The sequence below is a fragment of the Miniopterus natalensis genome, chromosome 2 (genome assembly GCF_054644295.1).
Source record: "Miniopterus natalensis isolate mMinNat1 chromosome 2, mMinNat1.hap1, whole genome shotgun sequence".
NCBI lineage: Eukaryota > Metazoa > Chordata > Mammalia > Chiroptera > Miniopteridae > Miniopterus > Miniopterus natalensis.
The window spans coordinates 133,062,387-133,078,059 of NC_142082.1; the positions used below are offsets into that span (position 1 = coordinate 133,062,387).

At 48.1% G+C, this 15,673-nt stretch overlaps 1 protein-coding gene across 1 annotated transcript in view; it reads left to right on the forward strand.

Moving 5' to 3' along the window:
- Positions 1-15,673, forward strand: part of PPM1H (protein phosphatase, Mg2+/Mn2+ dependent 1H) — a 234,592-nt gene that overhangs the window by 199,868 nt on the left and 19,051 nt on the right. Inside the window, exon 8 of the mRNA XM_087814570.1 lies at positions 2,589-2,696. Coding sequence (XP_087670696.1) covers positions 2,589-2,696 — 108 coding nt within the window. The remainder of the gene's footprint in view (positions 1-2,588; positions 2,697-15,673) is intronic.

The window sequence follows — 15,673 nt, forward strand, 5'->3', positions numbered from 1 at the left end:
GAGGATGCCTTCCTGGGCAGAACTTGAGTGTGTGTGTGTGTGTGTGTGTGTGTGTGTGTGTGTGTGTGCGCGCGCGCACGCACACATGAGAGAGAGATTGAGAATTAGGGGGCTCAGTGTAGCCCAGCAGTGATTTCATCGGAAGGAGGTATTTCATGGAGGGAAATAAAACATAAATATCTGATCCATGTAGCAATCACTTTTCAATCTAACGTGCCCCTTTCCTGGAGATGGCACATCTTCTACCCACTGTCTGTGGTTAAGAATTGTGACCAGGAAGGGCTCTGTCCCTCACGGAAGTGTTTGAGCCTCTCAGTACAGTGGGCGCCTTTAACGCGGGTCACTCAGCCCAGTGACCTCCCCCTGCACGTGGAGTTCTTTGTGGGGCTGAGATTCTCAGTGTCTCCCTGCCGTGCCCAGTGAGATCCACTGAGCTCAGGACCACATCCTGTGATCGTTGTCTCCCTAGTTCCTGTCTAGCCTGGCACCTGACACACGACAGGCCTTCAAGAAATGCATGCGTATCAAATAAGCTCTTCAGTTATCATCAGGATACTGTCCTTCACCCAACAGGAAAATGGGCGAATGTGATCTTTGGAGGTTATCAACAGTAAGATTTAAAGGAGGACGGTTTTCCCAGTTATGAAAGTGTTCAGTTTCCCAGGACATCACGCTCCTCAAGCATGTCGGTTAATTGGGGCTCGACAGTTCTGTGATGCGCAGCTGACGAGTTCTGTCACTGGAGCTGTGACCTATTTAAAAGCCGCTGTGACCCCAGTTGGCCCCAGGCTTGCCCTGCACCGGAGCGGCACCCCACCCTGCCTGAGGACTGCACGGTTTCCTGAGACATCTTTATAACTGCAGGCGTCAGTTCCGCCCAGATCCTCTACAGGGCTTTTCTCTTGCCTCTCTCCTCTCTGCATATACCTACCCAGGAGTTTCGGGATACTTTCACAGCCATTACTTTTCGTTTTATTCCTGCCAGTGTTTTTCAGCACTCGTGCGGGTGACACCTATATACTTTGTAAACAAATCCAGTAACTAGCAGAAACACCAGATTTCTTTGAACCAACACGCCCACCTGTGCTTTCTCCAGCCAGAGCAGGTGCCATTGCAGGGAGGAGAGCGGGACCACAGGGACACAGAGTTTCTGCATCTAGAGTTGGACATTTCTCAGCTGGAAGGGAGCCGGCCCAGCTTCCCAGCAGAGCTCAGAGCTTCTGCAGCCCAGAGGTCCCCAGCTGCGCATCAGCGTGTGCACTTGACCCCCTTTGATTCCCGCCTTTAAAAGCCGTGTCATGCTTTCATTTCCACTTTTAATGCAGACTTGCCCACCATCTGATCTGAAACCAGCTCCAAACTCCACAGCCTTTTGGGGAAACTAGGGGGAGATGATGGTACTGTGTTAGGTTGTAAAGTTGCCTAGCATTTGTAAGTTACTCTTATTACCCAAGCAGTAGGGTGAGGCTTCAAGCCGGGTCTTTGAACCATGACACTGCGCTGGATATATTATTGGAGATCCAAGTGTTAGGCCATTGGGCTTCATTCCACCCAGAATGACCTTCATCCCTCTGTGTTTACCTATCTTGATGCTGCCCATCTTCTGCACAGAAATTTGGTGCCACCTCCAGGGAACCTTCTCAGCAGAATTTTTACCTCCTCTGAACTCACACAACCTATTGTTTATGTCTTTCAACACTCGGCTATATTTTATGTATCATTAGTTATGTGCCTCTTCGCTCCCTGACCGGGTTCCTTTATAGTAGGGACAAGTCCATAAGTGTTTGTCCCCCATAGCGTGGTGCCTGCACTTAGTAGGTGCTTACTGAATGTTTGTGTAAATCAAATCTGTGGCATCCAGGGAGGTAGTAAGGCTGACTGCATAGGAGTTGGTGTAAGAGTCTTGCTTCCTTAAAGCATTCAGAAAACCAAAGGCACACGGGTGGTAGGGTCTCAGCCCTGAGGTCTCTGTGTGGTTATAGTGAAGCGACGTGTTCACCCAGAGGGAATTTGTGGAGAAAGGGTAGGTTACAGAGTTGCTAATGATTTATTTTCTCCAGCCATAAAGTGTCAAGTAGGAGCTGCCACTGACTTCTTCATGTCTTTTACTAGTGCCTTTTATGGTACCAGAGATATAGCTGGTGCTCTGCAAATACTTGTGGAGTGAGTGTATGACAGACGGATGGACGGACAGGTGGACAGAGGGGTTGGGTGAATGGATGGATGCTGCCGAATTTGGTTTGAACTGAAATTAGTAGCTGTAGACATCACACATGTACTGGATTTAGTTTATTGGACACCCTTCCCTCCAGTCTCTACTAAAGAAAATTGAAAAGCAACAACAGCAGCCCATCAAACTTAAGATAATTGGGAAAGCCACTTGCTGAGGACATAGGGGACCTTGGTGAGCCCTTCCTTGGAAACAGCGACCCACATACGTTAGTAGCAAGGGGCACAGAGAGAGAGAGGCAAGAGGAATTGGGAAAGTATTGCTCCTCTCTTGGCCTGTGGTGGCTGTACTGTAACCGGCAATGGAAACCCTTCCTCGCACGTGCGAGTGTTTCTCACGACCTCTGCTTTCCTCCCAGGCCCGAGTGATGGCGACTATCGGAGTGACCAGGGGACTGGGGGACCATGACCTGAAGGTGCACGACTCCAACATCTACATCAAACCCTTCCTGTCTTCAGCTCCAGAGGTACCACATGAGGCTTTTGTTTCTGTTTTGTACGAAAAAATATTTTCTTACCTTATTCCTTCATGACTCACGCCCCATATCCAGACAGCAGCTGGCGTGTACTATGTTACTTCTGTAGAATCTCCTGTCTGTTTCTCTTTCCTGCGCCGTCCTCACTTTGACTCCCCCGTTTCATACCCTCATCACCGCTGTCCTGGTAGCTGCAGAGCCCCCGAGGGGCATCCCCTGCCTCCTCGGTCCATCCCACATGTTGCTATCAAGTAGATTTTCCTAAACAACTACTCTGACCCTGTTTGCTTAGAACCTTTAAACAACACATGACTTGGGGAATAAAGCCCAGTCTCCTTTTCTTGGCATTCAAGGCTTGTTATAAATTGGTCTGACTTTTTAATCTGATCTTCATTCCCCTACTGCAGCCAGAAGGAACTTTTATTTCCTACACATGACCTTCATTTTCCCATATTTACTTAAGCTACTCCTTCTACCTAGAATGCCCTTCCTGCCCATCTGCAGACATCCAAATTCTTTTTTTCCTCTAGGTTTTACCTTAAAGGCATCTCCCTTGGAGACTTCCCTGATTTCCCCTCCCCCGATCAGAAGTAAAGTCTTCTCCCTGCTCCAGATCCCTGCCTCTTACAGCATGCTCATGTTCTGCCTGTAGCATAGCTCTTGACATATATACTTCCTCCCTTCTTAGATCTTTAATTACCTGGAGAGCTGGTATCATTCAGTTGGTGTCTGGAGAGGCTAATTGAAAAACGAGTCATAAATGTGGTTAAAAAAATCATTTTTCTTGCAATACAGGAAACAATATCAAGTTCTATTTCAGAGCATATAATTTAGAAAAGATTTTGCTTCTAAGTTATAGAAAAATCTAATAGTAGTCTAGGGGCGTATTTTTCTCACATAACAAGGAGGCTGTAATTTGGTGGCTGCTGGTAGTGGTAGAGCCTCTGCAGATGCCAGGGCTGGAGTGTCCTCTTGTCTGGCTTTCAGTTCGTGGTTGCAAGATGGTGACAGCAGCTCCAGGCCATAGCATTTTCATGCAAGGCAGGTGGGAGGCTGCTGTCCCCTACAACAGATACTTGCTAGTCTTTGTCCAGAACTGTGTCACATGACCTCCCCCCTCTGCAGGGCAGGCTGGGAGGGAGAGAGCTTTAACTTTTCCCATTTCTGCGGTAGAAGGGAGCTGGAGAGGAGCGAGTCAGGAAGCGACGGTGTTTGCCCCCTGTGTGAGTGCTTGTTGAAGTGACGCCTTGCACTGGAAGTGCCCAGAATGTGTAGCCAGAGCTCCATCTGCATGCTCTTCCCAAGGGGAGGTGCTGTGTGAGTGGAGGCTCTTTCTGTTGGAGGAAACAGAAACCCCACTCAAGCTAACTCACAAAAAAGGAAATGTTTATTTTGATGATATTAGAAGAGATGTTCGTGGTGTCTACAAGAAGAACCCTGAACAGCCAGGCTGTATGGGAGGGTGGTTCTGGACTCAGCAGTCCTGGAGGACCTCAGCAGGGGAGGCTGTCACCTTCACGAGAGTGTCCTGCCCCGAATGGGACCAGCCATGTTCTATCTGTCTCTGCTGCCAATCAACCCAGTTTCTCACTCTCCTGGGTCCAGATTACCAGCGAGGAATTTCATTGGCCCAATTCACCTTTTATACTAGGCCACAAGTGACTTTCCAGTCTACAGACCGTGCCTTCAGATTGTGTACCCACTCCAGAGACATTGATGCGCACAGTCACCTGGCCCGCCCCTCCGGCAGGGCTGTGCGCAGGGGTAGTTTCCTCTATTGCTGGGGCTGGCGTCCAAAATACACACAGCCACAGGCAGTTAGGAGGCCACCGAGAGGGCAGTCTCTAGTAAATAAATACCAGGCATGGAAGACACAGATTTCCTGAAACCACCTAGGATTTCAGGAGAGGTTAGCTAGGTAGAAATAATGAGCATTTGTCAAGAGCTTGCCAGTGTCTCTCTTGTAGCCCTCAGAGCAAGTCTGCGTGCTGAGGACCATTACTACATCACAATGTCCCAGGTCCCCCAGAAGCTGGGATCCCCGATCCCTCAATTCTGGCCAACATCGGGATCCATGACTTACTGCTGAAACTGTCCCTAGCCAGACTCATGAATACCTATATTTTCCCCCTTGGAGAGGCATTGATCAGACATATTCGATGGTGCCGACACCTTTCTGCTTTCCCAAAGGGACAGATGGCGTGTGACTCAGGTTCCTGTGCTGGGAGTGTCTCAGGAAACACGAATTAACCACTTTGTTCCTTAAAGCAAAGTGAAAACCGCCTTCTCACCTCCCACCCCTGTACACACACATATGCTTTCTATGCAAAGCGAGAAGAGGTTTGGTTTGAAGGAGGATCTCTATGCAGTTAAGTTATAGATCTGCCAGTCGCCCTGCTACTGTGCATCCCAGGAAGAGACTGTAGGTTTAAAACGTGGGCCTGTGTGGGAAACTCCCCAATGAAACGTCCCAGTTGGTTGATCAGCAGCCGCAGGTCGCCTGTCTTCAGTGATGCTGGTTTGCAGGGAAGTGGGTTGGTTGGTTCCGTGTTGGTGAGGAATGCAACGGATTAGAGAGGAAACGGGCAACCTCTGGAAAAATGTACATGCATTAGAGAAGTATAAAGATGAATGAAGTGTGGAGTTTTTATAGTAACAATAACAAGTCACATTTGTTAACTACTTAGTCTGCACCAGACAACATACTATGGGTTGTTGTTGTTTTTAACATATGCAGCATCTCATTAAACCCTCACAGCTCGGTGAAGTGTGTATCAGAATAGGAAACTGAGACCCAGGGAAGTGAAATATCTCCCCCAACACTGTACAGTTATCAGGCATCAAGATGGTACTTACACCAAGGTCGGTCTGATTCAATCAGTGCGTGTGCGGGAGAGAAGCCGAGTTTAAGGAAATTTCTTCGGACAGTGGCCAAGGGACCCTCTGAGTGCTGCTTCGAGGGCATCTGAAGAGAGACCTTTGTCTTGGGACCTCAGTGGCCAGTTTTTCAGAGAAATACTGCCAGCCTCAGACTTAAGTTGTAGAAAATGATGGAGTAGTATAAAAAGTAATTGGGATAGACAGTAATGGCCTTTAGTATGTGCCAACTTAGGCCAGGCAGAATTGTGCAAAATAAGATTGTGTACCTGTAATTTAGCTTTAATGGGTATGTAGCATAGATCCCAATATTCCTTTGCACGAGATTAAAATTGTTGTATATTTTAAATGCTTCCACATGGAGAGGCCTTAACCAGAGCCAGGAAAGGGGGAGGAAGGCAAGAGGGAAGCGGAGGAGCAGCTTGGAGGAGCGCAGAGAAAAGAAGATGGGTACAGGGGACCCCTCAGCCCCAATCTTGGGACAGGAACTCCTTTCCCTAGGTGGTAGTGTTAAAGTCAGGCCCTAGAGAACCAGCTGGGACTTCTGTTGGGAGCCCAGGAAGGCAGGTAAATTGATATAAACCGTCTAATGAAGATTGACTGCCTCCCTTCCTGTCTTCATTCCCCACCCCCAACCCCACCCCACCCTGGCTTTCTGACAGTGACTTCCTAGTAACATTCCTGTGCTGTGCTTCGTCTCTGCCAAGCGTGGATCTTTATTTCACATCTGGGTTCAAAATTTCAAACCCAGCTCAGTCTGGTGGCTCCAATGGTGGGGTGGGGGAGAGGTGATTTAGTTCTGAGAAGAGAGGCTCAAAAGCCTTCTTGGAAATCAGCATCGTTCCCTTCATCATTGTAGCTCCTAATTCAACTTGATGAGTTAAATAAAAATAAATCAAAAACATGTGGATCAAATTTACGTAAAAAATGCACAGGGGTTTAAAAATTAGAGGAGGGTTTCTAGCCAAACACATTTTCGGTTTTGCTGAACACAAGGCGCTGGAAAAATCTCGAGTTTGCCAAACCCGGAGAGCGGCCGCCAGGTTTGCTGAGCCTCCCTCAGATCTCCCGAGGTCTATGGCAGGGACTCCTGGCCAAGAACTGGATTCCGCAAGAGGCCCCGGCCAGCCAAGCGCAGGCCTGCTGGTCCGGGTGGGAGGGGTTGACCGTCCCCTGGCCCCCGTATCTTGCAGTCTCGGGTAACAGCATGACATGCGGCCCCTCCCCCAGTGAGGTTGCCCATTCCCCTGCTCAGTGAAGCTCATCCCATTCGCCCTTTTCATACCACCCTAAAAGAGTTCAAGTGGAGAGGAAAGGATCTGTGAACTGAAGGCACCCCGGCCCTCCGCATCTTCTTGTCTGCAGTTCGCCCCCCCCCCCCCCCCCCCCCCCCCGCCCCGCACACAACGCAGGCAGCTCGCACACAACGCAGGCAGCTCGGCCCAGGCCTGCAGCCCAAACTGCCAGATGTTCTGTGCTCCACGCCCCTCTCTGGCCTGTGACAGGTCCTCCTCGGGGCTAGGATTCCGCTTGATGTTACTCACGCTTTCCAGCCCCCACTTAAGACCATGCTCTCGCCTCTAACCCCCTTTTGAGCTCTTGGAAGAACAAGGTCTTTTTCTGCGTGGGGGCCAGTTTGCAAAGCTACCCGCTCCCCAACTCAGCAGCCCCTCCTCCTCCCCTGCCAGGCTGAGCCACGGGGAGCCCAGTCTCCTCTTGGCTTCATTTTTCCTCTGCTTGGTGTTCAAGATTCCTGGCAGCTGTTGTTTGTAACTCCAGCTCACTCATTTAGCTCATTTTTGGTTTTCTTCACGGAGATACTATTTTTCCTTTTATCCGAACGAAACAGCCTTCTCTAAAAGCAGGCAGAGCTTGGACTCCAGTATCTGAAGTCGGGCCCCAGCACCGGCGTCACCCATGGCCTGCACACGTTGCTTCAGCCGGCCTTTCCCCTTCCTTCGGGTGGTATTGACATGGTGCTGGGAAAAGCAAACGAGAACATCCATGGAATTGCCGGGCACAGGGCCTGCTACATGGTCAGTAAATACAAGTCTTCCTTCCCCACCGGCTTCTGGAAGGCTTCATACTTAGGGGTTCCCAGGACTGACTTTATATTAGAGAGACTAGCTACTTTGTTTGGGGCTCCCCTCTTGTATCCCATAAAAACAGGAACAATAGTTAAGATCTCACATTGACATCTTAACATTTAGTCTCCTGATTCTTGGTAGCGTTTGATGCCCTGAGCCAAAGCCCCACTTAGGGAAAGAGTGTGTTTTACTGTGCTGTGTACTCTCTGCAGTCCAGCCAGTTCCTAAGAAACAGTGTTGGTGCAGAATGACATGGACAGTGTGGCTGCACTATGTTAAGTGAAACAATGCGATTGTATGTACGAAAAGTGTGATCATAAGTAGGTAAAAAGGTTATATCTGTATGTATGCACATATGCATGTCTATGTTTATATAAATCTTGAGGGAAGTTTTCTAAAATGGTCACAGTAATTACTTTTGGGTAGTAGAAGAGAGCAAACGTGTTTTAAAAAATTCCCTAGGCCCCTCAAAAATAAACCGGGGAGGTGGCGTGATATAATGGTTAGAAACTCAGACTGGTCATCAGTCTCGGCTCGAAGCTCTGTCTCTTCACTTACTAGCCGGGTGACCCTGAGAAAGTTAATTTACCTAAATCTCGGCTTCCTCTTCAATAAAAAGAGGACAATGGGATTGTTACACCCCAGAACCTAAGGAACAAATGACATATATAAAGTATTAGCATAGGAACCTGCCATAATAAATATTAGCTCCTGGCTTCTCTTCACATTCCATCAAAACCACCAATTTCCCTGGCTCTTAACAGAGGGGCCCTGGGTCCAGTCATGTGGATGGAGTAGAACACCGGGGAACATGTCCCAAATGAGCTAGAATTTTTGGCCAGTTAGGAGGTGAGACGAGCCAAAGAATAATTACCCTTAAAGCCTGGATCCCCTGCTTCCCTACGAAAGCAGGGAATCCAGAGAAGGGACAGACAACTATTTATAACCTGTAGAAGGACAAGATAAGTAGGACCAAAAAAAAGAGGGTAGCAGGATTGAGTGTAGTGTGAAGTAAAATTTGCTTTATAGGGTCACAGGGCTTAGAAGTTGAGCTTGAAGAGCCATTAGCTATCATAAAGCTAATTATTGTGGAGGGCCTTGAGCTGGGCCTACAGCAGTAGGGAGGGTCTTTATCCAGGGGACTAGTGTAAATGTGGCGGCGGGAGCCCTATCCCGTGACAGCAGGTAGCTGGGGGGGGGAGATGCAGACTTGGAGGCCGCTGTAGGACTGAAACTCAGCACTGAGGAGCTGAGCAGATGCGGGGACTGAGAGCTAAGAGGAGGCATATCTGAGAGGCATTTCAGACAAACAAACAAACAAAACAATGGAACAGGAACTGATGGCCACTTTGATTTAAAGGTGAAGCTGAGTGAAGTTAAGTACTTAAGGTAAACTCTGCCCCGCCGTGTCTTGTGACTCACGGTGCCTGCCTTCCGTCCTGGTGGCCAGAAGTAGCAGCTAGAAGAATAAAGAGCAGCAGTCATTTCATTATCTACACATCAAGTGACCATATAACGTATCCTCTCAACCAAGGTATTTCTGAGAGTCAAATGGGACAGTGTTACTAATTCTGCCGAGAAAACAGCACAAACCAAAACAGCCTCAGGCAGGCGGGGACGCATGGGCTCTCTGTGCGTGAGCCTCGCCGTCTCCTGGGGTTGACACAGCGTCGTCATCTATATGGTACCCACAGGCTGGGATCTCTTCCGACCCTTGTCTCCGTAAATGGGTGTTTTAGTGAACACAGACTTGCTCCTCAAATGATTGATGAGCTAGATTCAAGCCCACTTGTTCACTTGAGCACTCAGTGAGCCTTTGATTCAGTGATGAACAAGCCACAGGAAGCCCAGAGAAGGGGGTAGGTCACGGGGGTGCCCCACCATGTAAGCTCGAAATTCCTCCCTGTAGTTTATGTGCCTCGCTGAGTTGTAAAGTACTGGACTCGTGGAGAAAGTGGAAGCCTGTGCTGCGGGAGCCAGCCAGGCACTGGCTACAGCTTCAGGCTGCTCTTCACACTGCTGGTTCGGAAACTTTCTGAGCTACGAGATTGTACCTACCCTCCAAAGTCCAATGTTTATTTTGTCTGTAGCCTCCAGAAGAAAAAAGAAACCCTCAAGAATACCTGTGGTATATTTAAAATATAAAATTATACCCACAGCCAAAACAACCAGCTCCTGTGGGCAGCATGAACAGCCAACATATTTGTAATACTTCCATGCCCCTTGATTCATTTAGAGTCAGATGCTCTGAGGTCACATCAAGGTCTAACCCATCCTGTGATGAAAGAGCAGGAGAATGTTAGAGCCGTAAGCATCCCCAGTGGCCACCTAGGCCTAGCCTTTCATTTCACGGAGAGGCGCTGAAGATTTGAGAAGTCATGCCTCGTCCCTCACCACTTCCCAGTGGAATTCCAGCACCTTAGCCAAACCCAGCTATGGAAGCCACCCAGCCCCTCAGCCCTCTCACATCCCCAGCCTCCTGCCCCTGCGGTTCTGACATATAAGGCATGCAATGTCCATCTCCTCCCTGACTCTCGCCTTCTGATGAATCATTACTTCACTCAGTGTTCCCACCAGGGGTCAATAGACTGAACATAGTTGTTTTGCTCAACTACTAAGAGGCAGAGGTGGATCTTAAGCCCAAGTCCTTTGCCACCAAATTCAGTGTGTGCTTCATGACATATCGTATACTGGAGACAGAATCATAGATGGAGAATTTGGATGCAGTCTCGGTGCCAGAATGCCAGTACTGAAATATTCTACTTGATGTATAGAACCACAAGGAGATAGGCTGGAGCTTTATTTTCTTCTGACACAAGTGCCATATGCAAAGTTCTATAAGTTAAGCATTTTTGGTTGGCCACATGGAGTAGAGGGGACAAGACTTTGTACTCTTCTTATTTTCTGCTACCTGTTGGCAGCTTTTACCTTGGGAATGACGTGACTCTTCTGCCAAGAACACTACTGAGAGTCTCAGTCACTGTTATTTTAAATGAGGCTTTTGAAACTGAACCCCAGGTCCCTTGAGCGCACTGTTACTCATCTTCTTCCATTTACTAGATGACTTTCAGGTGTGTCACTCTGAGGTCAGTGCCATAAAAAGTAACTTGCAGCCTTGTACAGTTTTGTTCAGTGGTTAGAGCATCGGCCCAAGGACTAAAGGGTCACAGATTCGATTCCTGGTCAAGAGCACGTACCTCAGTTGCAGGCACAATCCCTGGCCCCGGTCAGGGCATATGTGGTAGGCAACCAATCGATGTGTCTCTCTCACATTGATGTTTCTCTTTCTCTCTGCCCCCCGTTCCCCCCCCACTCTCTAAAAAAAAAAAAAAATGGAAAAAAGATCCTCCCCTGAGGATTAAAAAAAAAAAGTAACATGTAGTGTATTTGAATTTGTAATTATTTCATTTGATCTTCTTAACAGGTTTGTGAGCAGGGTAGACACAGGTGTTACAATATTTATTTTTCATGATTTTTTTCCCCAGTTTTTAACAATGATTTCGGAGATAAGAACTTGACAGCTAAAGAAAATCAATGGCTTGTTTCAGTCCCAAAGCCCGTTAGAAACAGAGACCTGAAGTGAGGGCTTCTGATAACAAAGGCAGGGCTCTTGCTCCTCCGGAAAGCCCGTCCTGAGCTGCGGGAGCTCATCACCCTACATCAGGGGTGGGGAACGTGCGGCCCAGAGGCCGCGTACGCCGTTGAAATCATTTGGTCTGGCCCTGCCAAGGCAACTGCAGGCTGGACTCAAAATTCAATAAATCTAGGAGCTTTTTTCATAGCTAATTTTTAAGTTGATAATTTTGTGCGGCCCTTGAATGATGTTATAAATATCCAGATGGCCCTTGGCAGAAAAAAAGGTTCCTCATCCCTGCCCTACATCAAGAATTTAAAAGGGAAAAGAGGTTTGGAGAATCTGCTGAGCTGATAAAGACATAAAATTAGTGAGGGTATCCTAGAGAAGCGACCGAGGCTTGGCAAGTGGAAGAATTGATGGGTTCTTTTTAAAAGTAGTTCTGAGAAGCCAGCGTCAGCTTACAGTAGCATGAGCCCTCTTAACATGCCACCGAAATTTCATCAGTAGTAGAGCAAAGACGTGAACACGTATTAGACAAACGCTGAAGCAGCAGCCTGCGGCCGAGCATTAAGCGGAGGTGCTGCATTGAAAAGTTGCTTGTCACGAGCTCCTGTGTAAAATAGGTGGCCGGTGATGACATTAAGGACATCTCTAAGTGCTAAGTGCTCTGGAGCCCAGGGCCCTGCAAGAGCAGTCAGCAGTGGCTCATGCAGGGGCACATTAGCCAAGGCTTTGTGTCTGTCCCCTGCCACCCCCACTCATCCCTGCTCCCTCCCTGATGCTGTTCGTTGTTTGTTAGCAGCTCCACCAGGATGAGAGAGGAAAAGGAAAGAGTCTGCTGCTTCTGTTAAATATCAGTGCGTTACATTTTGATGACTCTGGAGTTAACTAGCTAAGTCTGTTGCGTCACCACGAGCTTAGAGGTCTTCTGAATGGGTCTCATATGTTGAATTTTTTTCCGTTCCTCTCTTCTTCCCCTATTTATTCTTTGCCTCAGGAAGTGTGTCCTGAAGATCTATTATGATTTATACTGTGAAAGATACTGCCAGGTTCACAGAAAACAATGCAAAATAGGTATCTCTGGTCTCCAGAGGTTGAATTGGGGGAGTGGGGAGATAAGGTGACCGACTCAGAATGTTCATTGTAAGCAGAACAAGGGTGAACACCCAACAGGGAAGATGCTTCTCTTGATTATTGATTGAATGGTTACAAATATGACAGCTCAGAACTTGCCTCTGGGAAATTACTGCCTAGGACAGTTTTCAAGGTGTGGTTCCCCCACCACTTGCAGAGGAATTACCTGGTCTGTATTTAAATAGGCTGATGCCTGGGCTCAGAGCTACACGGTCAGAATTTTAAAAGGTGGACCCTTAAATCTTAATGTGTTTAATTAGCACCAAGGGGTTCTTAAACATATTAAAATTTGGGAATAACTGACCTTGTGGAGGAGACAGACAAGGGAACCCAGACTGGTATCAGTAGGTAAATACGGTGTTAGTGGACAGGAAAGGATTGTGACCGCAGAGGACCAGGGGAAAGGAAGATGCTGCTCTTTGGTCTTGCTCAGGATTGCTTGGCAGCAGGGGTGCCAGACACGCTCTTAATCCAGAGACGTGATGGGTCCCCAAAGGGAAAAAGGGGAGGCACAGAAGGGACCTGTGGGAAATTAGCTCACTCGTTCAGACCTCTGTTCAAATAGTGCCTTCCTAGAGAGCCCACCAAAATCACATCTAAAATGACTTTTTGTGACTCTCCTTCCCCTGCCTGAGTCCTCTTTAGAGCACCTGGCAGTAGAGTTTGTCTATCTCATCTACTAGGTTAGAAGTTATGAGAGACTTTGTCACTTTTGTTCATAGCTATATCGCCACTGTCTGGAAAAGTAGTTGGCGCATAGTAAATGCTCAGTAAACAACATAATGAAGGCTCCAGGAGGGCAGATGGATCCACACAGGCCTCATCTCTCAGCTGATCAAATTAAATTGCTTTGAGAAGCTGCAAGAATCCCAGGGATTCTTGTAGCCTTTCTCTCCCTTTCTTGGCAGATGGTAACATGGGAAGGAGCCACCAGAAGCCCTGATCGTGTTCCCCAGCTCCCCGGCTCCCCGGCTCCCCTTCAGACAAGCATTTGTGTAATGCATGTCCCCCCCCCCCCCCCCCAAGGCCTGCAGAAACTCGCTTCCTAGTATTTGAATCCTGGGAGCCTCAGAGCCTCTTAGTTTGATGTGAGGCTTCCCAGAACATTAAGAAACTATTTGAGGAATGGAACAGGGAACTTGAGGGAATGAGTGTGGTCTGACTGAGGGGGGCCAACTACAGCTTCAGAGAGGGAAGGTCAGGACTCCGGAGCCCGCTGGAATCCTTTGAAGCCCTTGCCACCGGGGAGAACGAGTGTGCAGTGGGATGTCTTGCATGGAAGCCCAATTTTCCTGAAAGCTTTTCCACAAAATGTTCTGAATCACAGGTTAATGTATAAGACATGAGTTGTAAGTGGAAAGTTGGCGAAGTCCTTTGGAAATTGACTAAAGGGCAGGAAACAAAGGGTAGCAGTAAAAAAAAAACAAAAAAAAAACACCTAAAAGGATGTTAATTAGGGAGTGCCTCAGGGAACGCGGTCAAGACCAGCTTTTTATTATTTACATAAAAATTACTTGGAGAGTGGTATTGAGAGGGATTTTCATGTTGGCTAATGAAACTGCATTAGAGAGCTGTGTGTGGAAATGCGAATGGTGGAATTAAGGGAGGATTCAATTTATTGACAGAATTGAAAAGGAGTGTTTTCTAACATTTCTATTTATCAACCCACACCCATTCTGTTCACCAGATTTCCAGTTGCGTAGTGGGCAGGAGAGCTTCAGCTGTAACAACTCCAACCTCCGCATTTTTGAGGCCAGCAGAGAGTACTTGAAGAGATTTTGGCATCCTGCACACAGGGCAGGTCCTGAAATTAAATGGATGTTATATTCAGAACCTAGAAACCTCTCTTTTAGAAGGAGCAGGAAGGCAGATAGAATCTGCTGTTTAGCTACAAGCATCAGATCGGGCCACCTGACATCCGTATCTGCCCACTTCCTTTTACTTAACATTTTCTATCCTATGGAGCTCAAGTTATCACAGAAATTCATTGTAGAAATACCCCAATAGCAAGCCAGCAGTCTTTCTTAAGCAAAGTTACTGCTTACCCAGTGAGCCAGGTCTTGACGTTGGGAGCCCAGGAGTGACCTTCGGTGTCTTCTCTATAGCCTACCTCAGGGAATAGTCTATGCAGGCGTCACAGAGGCCGCTGAGCCCTTACCTTCCCTGTTACAAACCAGTAGGAATCCTCTCCAGCCTTGGTACTCAAAGTGTGGTCCGTGGACCCGCAGCCCCAGGAGCGTGAGGGAACAAGTGAGAAACGCAGCCTCTCAAGTCCCAGCCCAGAACGGAGTTAGAATCTGCATGTTAGCAGCATCCCCAGATGGCTTCTATGCGTTTGAGAAGCCCTGCTCTAAGACACCCAGAAGCACAGAAAGCAAAGCTAAGGGCATTTGGTTGCTTCTGTAAAGTGAAAATTGGCCCATGCGAGTTTGGTGGCCTAAGGATAGAATTCTGGGACTTTGCGGTCTGTAAACTTAAGATCCCCCTCTTATTTTCTTTCATTTGGCCTCCTAAGGCACCGTGCCTTCTCCGGAATGTAAACATCCTTAAGTGAACAAGCCTTTTGAGAAAGTGTTAAAAGCCATGCTAGTAGTGTATCGCCGAGTGCTCTTCCCCTGCGTGTGGTCCCCCTGGGCCATTAGCTAATTGTTACCATCTAGTTCTCAGGCCAAAGGGGCCTGGGGCCTGGAGGCTGCTTTTCAATTTTGCTCATTTTCCGAGGGCTCTGCGGGTAGGTGCGGGGCACCTTGTTTTCTGCTGCGGGGTGTAGGCTGTTAGTCCACAGGACCAATCCCTGGGGCAGGGTGTCACTGGCCTGGGAAAGCCTCTCTAAAACATGGGCTTGGCTTTCAAAGACACGGAACCGAACAGTTTGCAGGCCTCTTAGAATTGTGTCCTCTCTAGAACTGCGGTGATGTGATGATGACTGCGACGGGGCCTGGGAGCAGCTGCCTGCACTGCCCTCCTTCCTCTCCCTCCCCTGCCCTCGCCCACAGCTTTCACTCAGACTTGTTTTTAGAAAATAGGATAGAGCAGTGAGGGGGCTGAAGGAGCTGGAAGGTTGGTGAAATTCTGCCGTTGTCCTCGGCTTGTGAGGTGGCGTAGGCAGCTGCCGACAATGAAATCCCAAACTCTTTCTCCCTGCACCCCGCCAAAACAGTTGTGGCCTAACCCAAATGAGGCTTGATTTTTACTCTTACTGGTTTTGCCAAGATTACTCTGTTCTTTTCAAAGAGTTTCAGTGGATGTTGAAATATCCAAGTCACTCCAGGTACCAGAGATGAGGGAAAACT